At 44.3% G+C, this 12,982-nt stretch overlaps 1 protein-coding gene across 2 annotated transcripts; it reads right to left on the reverse strand.

The window, feature by feature from the left end:
* Window positions 1–4,044: 4,044 nt before the first annotated feature.
* On the reverse strand, window positions 4,045–12,891 carry LOC110500188 (FYVE, RhoGEF and PH domain-containing protein 4). Of its 2 annotated transcripts, none has more exons than XM_021577397.2 (12): window positions 12,545–12,891; window positions 8,452–9,299; window positions 8,197–8,342; window positions 7,790–7,946; window positions 7,470–7,608; window positions 7,162–7,220; window positions 6,794–6,940; window positions 6,101–6,285; window positions 5,962–5,992; window positions 5,786–5,857; window positions 5,391–5,516; window positions 4,045–5,251 (listed from the first exon to the last, which is right to left on the reverse strand). In XM_021577397.2, the coding sequence occupies exons 1-12, from the start codon at window positions 12,654–12,656 to the stop codon at window positions 5,036–5,038; spliced, it is 2,238 nt and encodes a 745-aa protein (XP_021433072.2). In that variant the 5' UTR covers window positions 12,657–12,891; the 3' UTR covers window positions 4,045–5,035. The 2 variants fall into 2 exon arrangements, with proteins under 2 accessions (XP_021433072.2, XP_021433071.2); XM_021577396.2 differs by having other exon boundaries at window positions 5,780–5,857.
* Window positions 12,892–12,982: the final 91 nt, after the last annotated feature.

The following is a 12,982-nucleotide window of genomic DNA, read 5'->3' on the forward strand; positions in this document are numbered from 1 at the left end:
CGATGTGAGGTATTCCATTGCAGTGAATCTGATGTACTAGACTCCCTCTCACTGGCGGTGTGAAGACACCTGCATCAGAGGAGAGGGAGGGATCAGCATTGTCCGTCTCTCAGAAGCCCTGTTTACACCTGGTTCTAACATGCGGCCTTTGTACTGATGTTGTACACGTTCTGATTGTGCCCACATTTTTAAGCAGGTGTAGACGATTCAAAGGCGCATTGTGATGTGACTGTGATCAAATGTAAAAAGTGTAAAAAGACAAGATCAGGACGCATGTTTACAGCAGGTATAAACAGGGCTAGAGAAACTGTTGGTAATGCTGGATTCAGTGTGTGTTGATTTGTGTGGTTAGTAGGCTACATGTAGTTGGTTTGCAGGCCTTGCTGATGTTGGTGAAGACTTTGCTGTAGAAGTGTGGTGTCAGTATTGGCACTTATTATTGAAAGATAAATAAAGCCCATGAAAGCCAACATTATTCTGGTAAGAAGCTAAACATTCACCAACAGCCACCCAACCTCCTCGCGTTACAAACAAGTGCAGGAAAACAACCCCTTTTCTGTTTCGGTTATACCGGCCTTCTCTCTCTCCAACTCTTCCACCTCCCTCTCACTGACAGCCTGGCCTCCAATGCTGTGATTGCCGGAAAGGACACATTAGTAAACTTAACATTTGTTAAACCTACCTTAAGTATAATGTTTTTTACATAGTTGAATTACCTGTGCTGCCACTCACTGCCTGTCACGCTGGCCTCCAGGGCTAAAATAATATGAAAGAAAACTAAAAACGAATATGAGAAATACCCATAAAATAAACTGCCTATAAAAAACAAACGAGAAACAGTTGTTGGCCAAATTTTGCAGGCCAAATTTTGCACGCCCAATTTTTCAGTTTTTGATTTGTTAAAAAAGTTTGAAATATCCAATAAATGTCGTTCCACTTCATGATTGTGTCCCACTTGTTGTTGATTCTTCACAAAAAAATACAGTTTTATATCTTTATGTTTGAAGCCTGAAATGTGGCAAAAGGTCGCAAAGTTCAAGGGGGCCGAATACTTTCGCAAGGCACTGTATGTCCGTAAACACACCAACCAGCTGGTCTGCGCATGCTCTGAGGACGCGGCTAGGGATGCCGTCTGGGCCAGCTGCCCTGCGAGGGTTAACACGTTTAAATGTTTTACTCACGTCGGCCACAGAGAAGGGGGGATGCAGTCCTTGTTAGCGGGCCGCGACGTTGGCACTGTATTATCCTCAAAGCGGGTAAAGAAAGTGTTAAGTTTGTCTGGAAGCATGACATTGGTGTCCATGACATGGCTGGTTTTCTTTTTGTATTCCGTGATTTCGTGTCTCAGCCATTGAATTGCGACTCCACTTTGTCCCTGTACTGTCTTTTTGCTTGTTTGATTGCCTTGCGGAGGTATAGCTACACTGTTTATATTCAGCCATATTCCAAGACCTCTTTCCATGGTTAAATGCGGTGGTTCGTGCTTTCAGTTGTGTGTGAACACCGCCATCCATCCACGATTTCTGGTTAGGGTAGGTTTTAATAGTCACAGTGGGTACAACATCTCCAATGCCCTTCCTTATAAACTCACTCACCGAGTCAGCGTATAGATCGATGTTGTTCTCTGAGGTATTTGGGAGCTTCATGAAATGGGTTTCCATGGCCGAGCAGCCGCACACAAGCCTAAGATCACCCTGTGCAATGCCAAGCGTCGGCTGGAGTGGTGTAAAGCTTGCTGCCATTGGACTCTGGAGCAATAGAAATGTGTTCTCTGGTCTGATGAATCACGCTTCATCATCTGGATGGACGAATCTGTGTTTGGCGGATTCCAGGAAAAAGCTACCGGCACAAATGCATAGTGCCAACTGTAAAGTTTGGTGGAGGAGGAATAATGGTCTGGGTCTGTTTTTCCATCATTCGGGCTAGACCCCTTAGTTACAGTGAAGGGAAATCTTAACACTACAGCATACAATGACATTCTAGACGATTTTGGGCTTCCAACTTTCTGGCAACAGTTTGGGGAAAGACCTTTCCTGTTTTTAGCATGACAATGCACCTGTGCATAAAGCAAGGTCTATACAGAAATGTTTTGTCGAGATCTGTGTGGAAGAACTTGACTGGCCTGCACAGAGCCCTGACCTCAACCCCATTGAACACCTTTGGGATATATTGGAACAATGACTGTGAGCCAAGCATTATCACAGTGCCTGACCTCACTAATGCTCTTGTGGCTGAATGAAAGCAAGTCCCCGCAGCAATGGTCCAACATCTAGTGGAAAGCCTTCACAGAAGAGTGGAGAGGCTGTTATAGCAGCAAAGGGGAGGGACCTACTCCATAATAACACCCATGATTTGGAATGAGATGTTTGACAAGCAGGTATCCACATACTTTTGGTCATGTAGAGTATATAGTGGAAGGTCTCCATCTCCATAAAATGTGTAGAACCTTTCCATAGGAATATATTTACTTAAAGAGATGCTCCTGTACTTTGGTGAAATTATTTTTAAACCTCCCATTTTTCTCATTATGCCATCTATTTTGTGAAATGCACCAGTCCCTCCTGCAGCAAAGAACCCCCACAACATGATTGCTGCCACCCCCGTGCTTCACGGTTGGGATGGTGTTCTTCAGCTTGCAAGCCTCCCCCGTTTTCCTCCAAACATAACGATGGTCATTATGGCCAAACAGTTCTGTTTTTGTTTCATCCGACCAGAAGAAATTTCTCCAAAAAGTATGATCTTTGTCCCCATGTGCAGTTACAAACTGTAGTCTGGCTTTTTTATGGCGGTTTTGGAGCAGTGGCTTCTTCCTTGTTGAGCGGCCTTTCAGGTTATGTCGATATAGGACTAGTTTTTACTGTGGAAATAGATACTTTTGTACCTGTTTCCTCCAGTATCTTCACAAGGTCCTTTGCTGTTGTTCTGGGATGATTTGCACTTTTCACACCAAAGTATGTTGTCGTGGAAATGTCCTGTATTACCAAATCATGAGAGAGCAAACCACACACAAGTCAGAGTTATCATAAAGTCCATCTTTAATTATATGAGCTTCACCATAGCCCTGTGACTCTCAGATCAATTCAGTGTCCATAAATGAATTCTCTGAGAGTGCTTACAAAACAGTCCTTAGTATCATTTATAGCCAAGACACACCCATCAAAACTCACATGACGAATAACAGATCTTAAGAACATTACACAAAGAACCTTTTACCCCACTCTGGGCCCCAGTAATTTTTCCCACATAAGCATACTATAAAAAATAATAAAACATTTATAAATATTACCTAAAGGATTCTGATTCTGCCACGACAATGTTCATCTCTAGGAACCAGACCGTGTCTCCTTCCTGAGCAGTATGGTCCAATGGTGTTAATGCTTGCGTACTATTGTTTGTACAGATGAACGTGGTACCTTCAGGCATTTGGAAATTGCTCCCAAGGATGAACCAGACTTGTGGAGGGCTACCATTTTTATCCTGAGGTCCTGGCTGATTTCTTTTAATTTTCTCATGTCAAGCAAAGAGGTACTGAGTTTAAACGTAGGCCTTGAAATACATCCACACCTCCAATTGACTCAAATGATGTCAATTAGCCTATCGGAAGCTTCTAAATCCATGTTCTGGAATTTTCCAAGCTGTTTAAAGGCACAGTAAACTTAGTGTATGTAAACCTCTGACCCACTGGAATTGTGATACAGTGAAATATAGGTGAAATAATCTGTCTATAAACAATTGTTGAAAAAAATGACTTGTGTCATGCACAAATTAGATGTTCTAACCGACTTGCCAAAACTATAGTTTGCTAACAAGAAATTTGTGGAGTGGTTGAAAAACAAGTTAATGACTCCAACCTCAGTGTATGTAAACTTCCGATTTCAACTGTACCTGCACATGTGATGGACCATTGTTGGGTCATGAGTGCTACTTTCAGAACTACTGGCAAAAAAAGTATAGGATAATCTCTTTAATAACACATACTGCTAACATAAGAAACTTAACTGATAAGTTTCCAACTTTTCTTTTCTAGTCCAATAAACACCTTGCTTCACTTTTAAACAAGTTTAACTTTATTTTTTTCAAAGGGTGAATCATTTCAAATACAAACTATAAGGTTACTTGATTTTCTGATCCAGATAGGGAATAGCCAGAATACTCTTACATCGAGTTTTTATACAAAATACATCTCATTACGGTATACAGAGCTCTAAAAGTACAGTGACATTTTGGCTCTGTACTTTGGATTTCAAATGATACAATGACTATGGGATTAAAGTGTAGACTGTCAGCTTTAATGAGGGAATTTGCATCCAACATTTAGAAATTACAGCACCTTTTGTATATAGTCCTCCCCATTTTAGGGGACCAAAAGTATTGGGACAAATTCACTTATCTGTATTGGCATTCACATTAATGTAGAAGTATTTAGAAACATATATTATATGCTTATTTACAATACAAGTAACCCCAAAACTACACAATACGTTATGTACCATACATTTCTATTGGGAACAAAATAAATCTGAAACAACCAAAACAAACAGCAAATGCATCCAACAAGGTTGTAGGGTCACAAGCTTGATGTCATCATTGCGTGCTAGGAATATGGGACCAAATACTTTGCACTACTTTAATACCCATAAGTGAATTTGTCCCAATACTTTTGGTCCCCTAAAATGGGGGGGGGGGGGACTATGTACAAAAAGTGCTGTAATTTCTAAACGTGTCCCCCCGTCTGCACTTTAACATTGTCACTGTCCCAATACTGTTGGAGCTCACCATCTCATTAAGGCCATAACACTGAACACAAGTACAGACACTTGGGGATAGTGTGTGAACACTGAGGCTGTTCAAGCGAGCCTCCTCACTGTCATTGACAGCCATCCCGTTTCTATTGGAGACACTCCCGTAACCATTATCAGTGACACTTCCGTTGCCATTGATGAAAGTCCCCTTGCCAACCATGGCGTTGTCATCCCATTAACCACCATCCCATTTTCATTGACAACCGCCGTCACCTGTCCCCTGCAAGGGGACCCTAGACAAGGCCTTCAGATCCTGGGGAAAGGGTAGGGATGGAAATGGGGAGGTGGGGTGTGGAAGCTTTAGAATGCCCCCCCTCCTTGCCCTCTCCCCTCTCCCCTCTGTTGGCCCGGAGGGTCAGGGCGGAGTGGCAGTCTAGACACACCTTGTTCACCTTGTTGCCATCGTACTCCAGAGTTACTTTGTTGTCTGAACACCTCCAACACACCACCTGACAAACAGGTGGAGACACAGGACGTCATGGTCATATCGGTCTGGTTATGTTAGAAACCTTAGCCCAGCCTTAGGTAAAGTGAATGTGTGCATCTATGTGTGTATGTCCATGTACCCGTGCGTGTGTGTTAACTCACACAGCCACAGGCTCTGCAGTGGTGTTTCCATCGGGTGAGGGCGTTGAAGGGTTCGCTACACTTCATACACATGGTCACCTCATTGTCCCAGATCCATCGAGGGGCACGCCGACCCAGTTCCTCCGTCTGTACACACACACACACACAAAAAAAAAATCAGTTTGTCTCGCCAACTTGTTTTTCCACCCATACATGCAAGAGGATCTCAAATGAGTCGTTTCTCCTTCCCTTTTGCTAAATGATCAGTTCCCCTCCACACCCATTTGCCTGTGATGTATCCCTCTATATGAATACAGCAAGCATACTGTACAGATGGAGAAACACACACAAAAGAATGGAAGAAAATATTGTATTGGTCTCTGTTTTGCACAAAAATAAGGGATCCTTACAGATACCTCTACTTCTTTAGAAGCTGACTTAAAAGTCTCATTCTTCTGCTTGAAAACATCAATGGTGTCCTGAAAAGCCTGAAAGTACAAGGCCCGTTAGACCATGTGTACTCTCCCTATATACTCATTATGTGCCTTTGGTCATTTAAACGGGGTTTCAAAATATGACAAAGCACTGTTACCTTTATCCAGTCCTCTTCGTCATGTTCAGAGCTAGAAAGACAACGCCACATGTTAACATTGATACAAAATATATACATCCATCCAAGACCTTCAGGTGAGTTATATTATTGTGACCCGCCCCCCCCACAATCCCCTCACCTGGCCTGTAGGTCCAGGGTCCTCTCCAGGGTCCTCTCCTTGCCAGATACCTGGAAGGTGTGGGGGTGGTGTTCGTTGGTGGTGCGCTGCACCGTCATGCCCTCCACGTCAATCCGTGTCCGCACAGTGAAGCGCTGCCCCCCCAGGCTGAACCGAGGAGTGCAGCACAGCAGCATGTTGTTTAACTGGATGGACAGCAGAGGGAGGGAGAGGCAAGAAAGACATAAGGATTTTAAGTATGCGCCACAAGAGTCTCGTGAATGACCCGTTAATGCAGGAGTGTCGATCTCATTCCACGGAGGGCAGAATGTCTGGTTTTTTTCTCCTTTCAATTAAGACCTAGACAACCAGGTGAGGGAGTTCCTTACTAGTTGGTGACCTTAATTCATCAAGCACAAGGGTGGAGCGAAAACCCGCCCTCCGTGGAATGAGTTTGACATGTGTGGGTTAAATGGATGGATGTTCAGTGGTTCCTAGTCAGTGAAGTGCAAGATTCTGATGAAGTAGAGATGATTTAATTTCAAATTATACATAGCAGAAAATCATGGCTGTTCTACACTATACATTTCTAGAGCAACATTGTGATGTTGCGTCCTCCTAAACGCCATAAGGTCTCCATTGGGAACGAGATGGTCTGACCTCAATGGGACTTCCTGGTAAAATAAAGGTTCAAATATTGTGAGCTGGTCTAACCAGGAAGAGGTGTCGCTCCATGGCGGAGTGCCTGGCAGCCAGCATCAGGATACGTCCCTCCCGGATGAACTCATTGGAGGGGTTCATCACGTCCTCCTCCTCACCCCCCAACATCTCGTAGATCTCCAGCAGCTTCTTCAGATTCTCCTAGAGGACAACACAGCAGAGAGGAGGATGTTAGACAACAAAGCAGATCACAAACTTCTGTTCCAACCGATTGCAAAATAACGAAGTACAGGATGGTAACCGTGGTTAACAGTAGTAACATTTTACTCACTATGCCTAAAGAAAAATGGTCTCTAGATATACTGTACTGACAATTGTTATCTGCAGTAAGTAGATGATTAGCATATTAGTTCTGCACGTACTGATTGGCGGATGGCACTGTTGGAGTGCGTTGCTGCCATGGAGATGACCTGCAGAGACTCTGAAGGCAGACAGAGAACAACACCTTATTTATTTTTTATTTTTTTAGGATAACAAAACCACAAAACCTAATCTATTATGGTTTCTGTGACAGTTCCTCAGACTTGTAGTAACTGTGATGACACTGCGTGAGTCTTCGCTAGCGATGAGGACTACCTGATCTGTGTTACAGTAAGAGTGAGGCCAGCCTTTGTGGATCTACTGTATGTTGGACTATGTCTATGCTACAGTAAGGCAGGTGCCAACTCACTCTCTGCATGACTGTGGTCCGAGTCATCATCAGGCAGTCTCTTGAGGTAGTCTCTCAGCAGCATCTCATAACGAGGTAGCCTCTGGACCGGCTCCAACATGTGGTGCTGCAGGGTCAGACTACCACACACCTCCTGACTCTGGAAGATAACTCTAAATCAACAACAGGGCAAGACTGACTAAATGTTTCCACCACTGCAAAGTCAGCAGCTATTGATTTCCATTGGGTGAATGGTGATATGAAGATTAAGAGAATGAATAAAGATATTCAGTTAAAGTGTGAACAGAGATTTACTCTGTGTCCCTGCCCAGCCACTGTACCTGTATATCCTGTATGACGTTCCTGAATGGTGCGGACCTCTCCGTCCAGACTCTAAGCAGCTCCATGGCGTGGTTGAAGCTCATCACGTACTCAGCATACATCCTGAGGAAGGGAGCATGCTGCTGCATGACATCACCCAGACGAGGGCTCACAGACCTGTGTGGTCAAGGGTCGGAGATCAAAGGTCAAAAAATGATTATTTAATCACTGTTTAGAGATGATGCTAGCGATTTAAAGTAGGAATGTTAAAACCACGGCGGTCTTTGTGGGGCTGGATGAATTACATAAAATATAACCGTATTTTCATTTAATAACAAGGTTCCAATCCAATCATGTCCTTCAGTTCCATTGTAAATAATGACTTCATGTACTTCAATTGCAACATCATCTATTTGGGTTGTCTCACCATTGGCCCATGTGCGTCTCCAGGTCTGGCAGTAGGAACTGGCTGTGGAAGGTGTGGATAGAGGAGATGTTGGAGAAGATGGTCCTCACCACATCTACAGGGAACAAGCCTTTACCGGCCTCCTGAGTCAGCCGGGCACAGAACACCTGCATACACAGTGTTAAAACACTGCTAATCAACACATACTGATCAAGTCATGTGGTGATAACTACAGTGGATGAACAGAAACCGTGAAGTTGACAGTGACACACTGACCTGGTCTAGCAGGTGAAGGCGAGCAACATAGGCCCTCTCTGTGAGCAGAAGCTCGTTGGCAATCTTATACAGCTTCTGTTCAGTGGAGTCCTGCACCCTCACCTCCTCACTCCCTCCCTCCATCTTCTTCTCATCTGTAGAGCTCTCCTGAAGCTTGGCGTCCTCAGTCCCAGTTATGTTAGAGGGGGGCAGGTCCAAGTTGAGCCCTGTATCCTCCTTCCCTCCGTCTCCTACATGGCCATCGACCAGTACAGCATCCCTCATCAGGTCCAAACCATTCATATTTATGGGAGAGATTTCCCTCGCTCTGCCCTCCCTATGAGCCACTACTACTGCCCTGTCTGGACTGTGTCTGTGAGCATCCAGTCCTGTGTGGGAGCTGTCAGTAGACCCACTGTCTGGGTCTCTAGGCTGGTCCAGGCTTATAGAGGTGGTGGTATGTGTTGGGCTGCTGTTAGCTGATCTGAGCACAGACTGGTTTTCCTCAAGGTGAATGAGGTCAGGCAGGCTGCAGGGTGATCCTGCAATGTGACCATGTCTCTTCATCCTGGCCCCAGGGCTTCTCAGCTGGTTCAGCCTGGATCCTGCTCCCTTCCCTGTGGACTGAGATCCTAGTTTGGAGCGCTTCCCTGGGCTGTGGACACCTAGTCTCTTTCCTGGGCTCTGGGTCCCTGGTGGTACCCCCTTCACTTGGCTGTGGCTCGGCCTGGTCCCATGACACTTTCCTGGGCTGTGGACCGTTAGCCCCCTAGCTTGGGGTCCTGATCCCTTCCCTGTGAGTAGAGCTCCTTCTGGCCCCGTGACAGGGCTCTTCCCAGGGCTCTGGGGATGGGCAGGTTTAGGAGACACTGGAGATAGGGAGGGAGAAGCTGAGTAAGGGATCTATCCTAGCCTGGTTCCAGAACAAAAATATAAAACGCAACATGTGAAGCGTTAGTCCCATGTTTCATGAGCTGAAATAGGGAATTGACTAATTACTTTATATGAACTGTAACTCAGTAAAATCTTAGAAATTGTTGCAAGTTGCATTTATATTTTTGTTCAGTGTATTTGTGCGGTCTTGCCAACTCCTATTAGCATGACAATGACCATAGAAGTTGGCAAAACAGCACAAACAGATTTTGGACCAGGCTACATTTAGCTTGTAGTGGAGTCTACTGAGCATTTGTAGTGGTATTTTAACACTGCATTTTAAACCAACCACACTCCCCTCAGTCCCCGTACTGTGCTTTGTGGTTTGAGTAGGGATTTCTTAGCAGCAATGGTGGCAATGGTGCTCCCACAGCTACAGTACTATACACAGAGCCACATGTACTGCTGCTCAGTACTGAGGGAGAGCGAGAGCTCTAGTTAGAGTGAGAATGGACACCTGCCATAGTGACATACAGTAAGGATATGAGGAAGTTAACATACTTTGAACAGTCCATCCTCTGGTGGCGTACTTAGGCCGTCATTGTAAATAAGAATGTGGTCTTCACTGACTTGCCTAGTTAAATAAAGGTTAAATTTAAATACATCTGTAATCGACACCCGTGACTTATTGGTTGGAGGGGAAATCGGTGTTTGCTGCATCCATCCTGGGGTTTTGAGATTGGTGACGTGTGCCCATTGATTCTTGAATAATGTAACTTGCAGATGCCTCATGAGCTTGGTTCAACCGTCTTTCCCAGACGGAACCAAAAATGTAAGCTTGTTTAGCCCCGTTGATTGTGAACAATGTACTTGTAAATAAACACTGTAGCCTCAAATGGTTAAAACTATATCGTTTTGGTCTCGTGGTTGGCCAGTCTTTTCATCCATAGCGCGGTCTATGAATGTGAGAGTGGTTGCATTTCTCCTATTCTTCAGCTGTTTACAGGAACATTAGCACAGTGGCTACTTGTCCCCCCCACCGCTTTCTTTTCGGGATAATTATATTGTGTTGACTAATGAGTGAAATGTGTGTAAAACTGAATAAACGTTGTAAAAAAAGTGTTTGGGCAGGAGAACTGTTTTACCTTGTTACAGTATTCATAGGGTGTAGCTCACTACTAGACTGTTCTCTACCCCAAATGTGGTGCCTCTCAATTCCTTTGTAAACGAAGCGGCCTTTATTTATGGTAAAAGCGGACATTGTTCGTTCACTGAAGGCGTTAGCGTGCTTTTTCTACGAGTTTACAATGCTTTCAGGAGTTTTCCCCAATGATGTCAGGAGAAATGAATGATTAGCAACTGCATTCCCGGACAAAAACAATGCCAAGCGCACTGATATTATAACCAACGCCAGGAATCAAATTCCCCACGTGTTGCAGAGATAGTGTTTCTCCCGGTCATCTGACTGCTTTCCTTCTCACTTCCCTCAACATGTTAAGCCTTTCTCTCTTACTTCGCTGGAGAGATAATAGGCTACATGTCTTAACCAACAGACTGCAGTCCGTGTCTATGTGTCTACTGTGGAGGAGAGGACCGCCAAAGTGACAGTTTGTTGTTTCGAAGTGGGCAAACGTTAGCAAAACAGGTCCTGGATGTCAGGCTAACATTCCACTCCATGTACTCTTGTGTCATGCTGATTAGCATGATAAGGAGTGGCATGATAACTCAAATAGACCGGTACCCAGGCTAGGTAAAAATTCAACGGAAAATGCCAACTGCCAACATGAGTTTAGCATAATAAACACGGACTCTGCAGTATTGGCACAGTTTGTGTTCACAGACACACTCAAACCCTGTGTGTTTGTCATACAGTGGCCAGTTAAATCGAATATTACTTCGCTGGCTTAAATGGCACAGTGAAATAGTAAACCAACTGAATGATCGGCATTTGCATGTTTCTGATCAAGACCAAGCCCACAACTTAAATCCACAAGATGTGTTGTCTGTCTCTGACAAATGTCTCCTCTCTTCTCATATACACTGTTCCAGAGAGGACTGAGGAGCGCGTCGCACACGCACCTGCTGTTCTTGAATTGACTCATACACACGCAAACACAGTCACTCACTGCTTATCAGCGAGTGTCCCTTTCTGACTCTGAGTGGTCACTGTGTGACTGTCTTGTCAGAGGAAGTGTAAGGGGAGGAGTTTCCTGAGTGAAAACAGGTGACAAAACAGTTCCATCAATAACTCAAGAGTATTTGGTTAGCATCTTACATTAGGTTGAATCTACAACCTTTTATTTTTTTCACCCTTCTAACCTAGGACCTACCGCCTCCAGTTTATTACTGGGGGAAATAACATAAACGTGAGACTGTTGTCCAGTGAGGAGACGTTGATGAGAAATAGTTATCTCCACAAACAAACTACATCAGTGTCTAAGGGACAGTAAATCACTAACATATTATGCCAGTCAGCTGTGCTCAGGTGAAAGGAGATTTCAGTTTAGCTCAATTTCAGTAATCCAAAGAGTTGAGCCCAGCTGCTGACAATTTGCACACACAAAACCTAGAGAACGTTGTTTACAAACAAAACCCTGTTATGTTTTCAGGGCATGCCAGTGGTAGATTAGCATAACCAGTGAAACTACTGACTCTTCCGTTTTAGACATGGCTGAGTTCACCCACTTCAATGCACTTGAGATGGTCATACAAAAAAAAAAGTGTAGGGTAATTCAACCACGAATAATACATTGCCCGAGTAGTTTACAATTAGAAAATAACACAGTAGATTATTTTGTAAAGAATATGCGCTAATATCGCGTCTCCATTGTGGCCATGACTGAAAGCCTTCAGCTAGGGACTAAATAGGAGACACTGGGGCCGTCACTACTGTACAGGGTTGACCAGACAGTTCCTACAGCATTAGATTGGGCTCCCCAATGACATGTAAACCTCGTCCATGTCAACACACCACACCAAGGTTTGCCACTCTCTGGTCAGAATGTATATCTAAAGATAACTTGGCTGTGGACATCTTCACCGTTTTCTCAAAATATGACTTCGGATCAGAAACCACAGAGGATCAATCTCCACTATTCTGCTCAAAATGAGTTAAATCCACCATAACATGCATTGCAAAAAACACAGACGTCCTAGGCTATAATAGGATACATTTGAAATCTGTCCAGTGAATTATATCACTCAACGTTTCCAAAAACAACTGCAGTTTGAGAAGGCTGACCTTCAGTCTCCCGCGGTATTCCCTTCGACTTTCTCCTCACCGCCGTCCGCCTAAACTCCTCCGTCTCACGATGAGTGGTCTTCACACTCTCCCTCTGTTCACCGTCAAACATGGTAATATGATTTATAACAATAACTTTTCTACCACTTATTGTTCCCTTGAGCGTGAATAATGATCTGATTCGAGGCGTGTAGTCTACGAACGCCGGAGGGCTTTACGCAGGTAATTACCGAGCTGCTCCTCCAACAAAAACGTAAATAAGCGTACCAAAGTCCAATACCGATTTCCACATGCCATGAATCTCCATCAGTGGAATCGAATCCCGATAGATCTTAAACAACGGCACAAAAACCGCCCCCGTTTTATAAACCCTCCGCCCCCTGAGAACCTTCTGTAGAGGGAACTCCCAATACTGTAGGCCATTTTCCTAAAGGTGTT

This window comes from Oncorhynchus mykiss, chromosome 21 (assembly GCF_013265735.2).
Source record: "Oncorhynchus mykiss isolate Arlee chromosome 21, USDA_OmykA_1.1, whole genome shotgun sequence".
In the NCBI taxonomy this organism is placed as follows: Eukaryota; Metazoa; Chordata; class Actinopteri; order Salmoniformes; family Salmonidae; genus Oncorhynchus; species Oncorhynchus mykiss.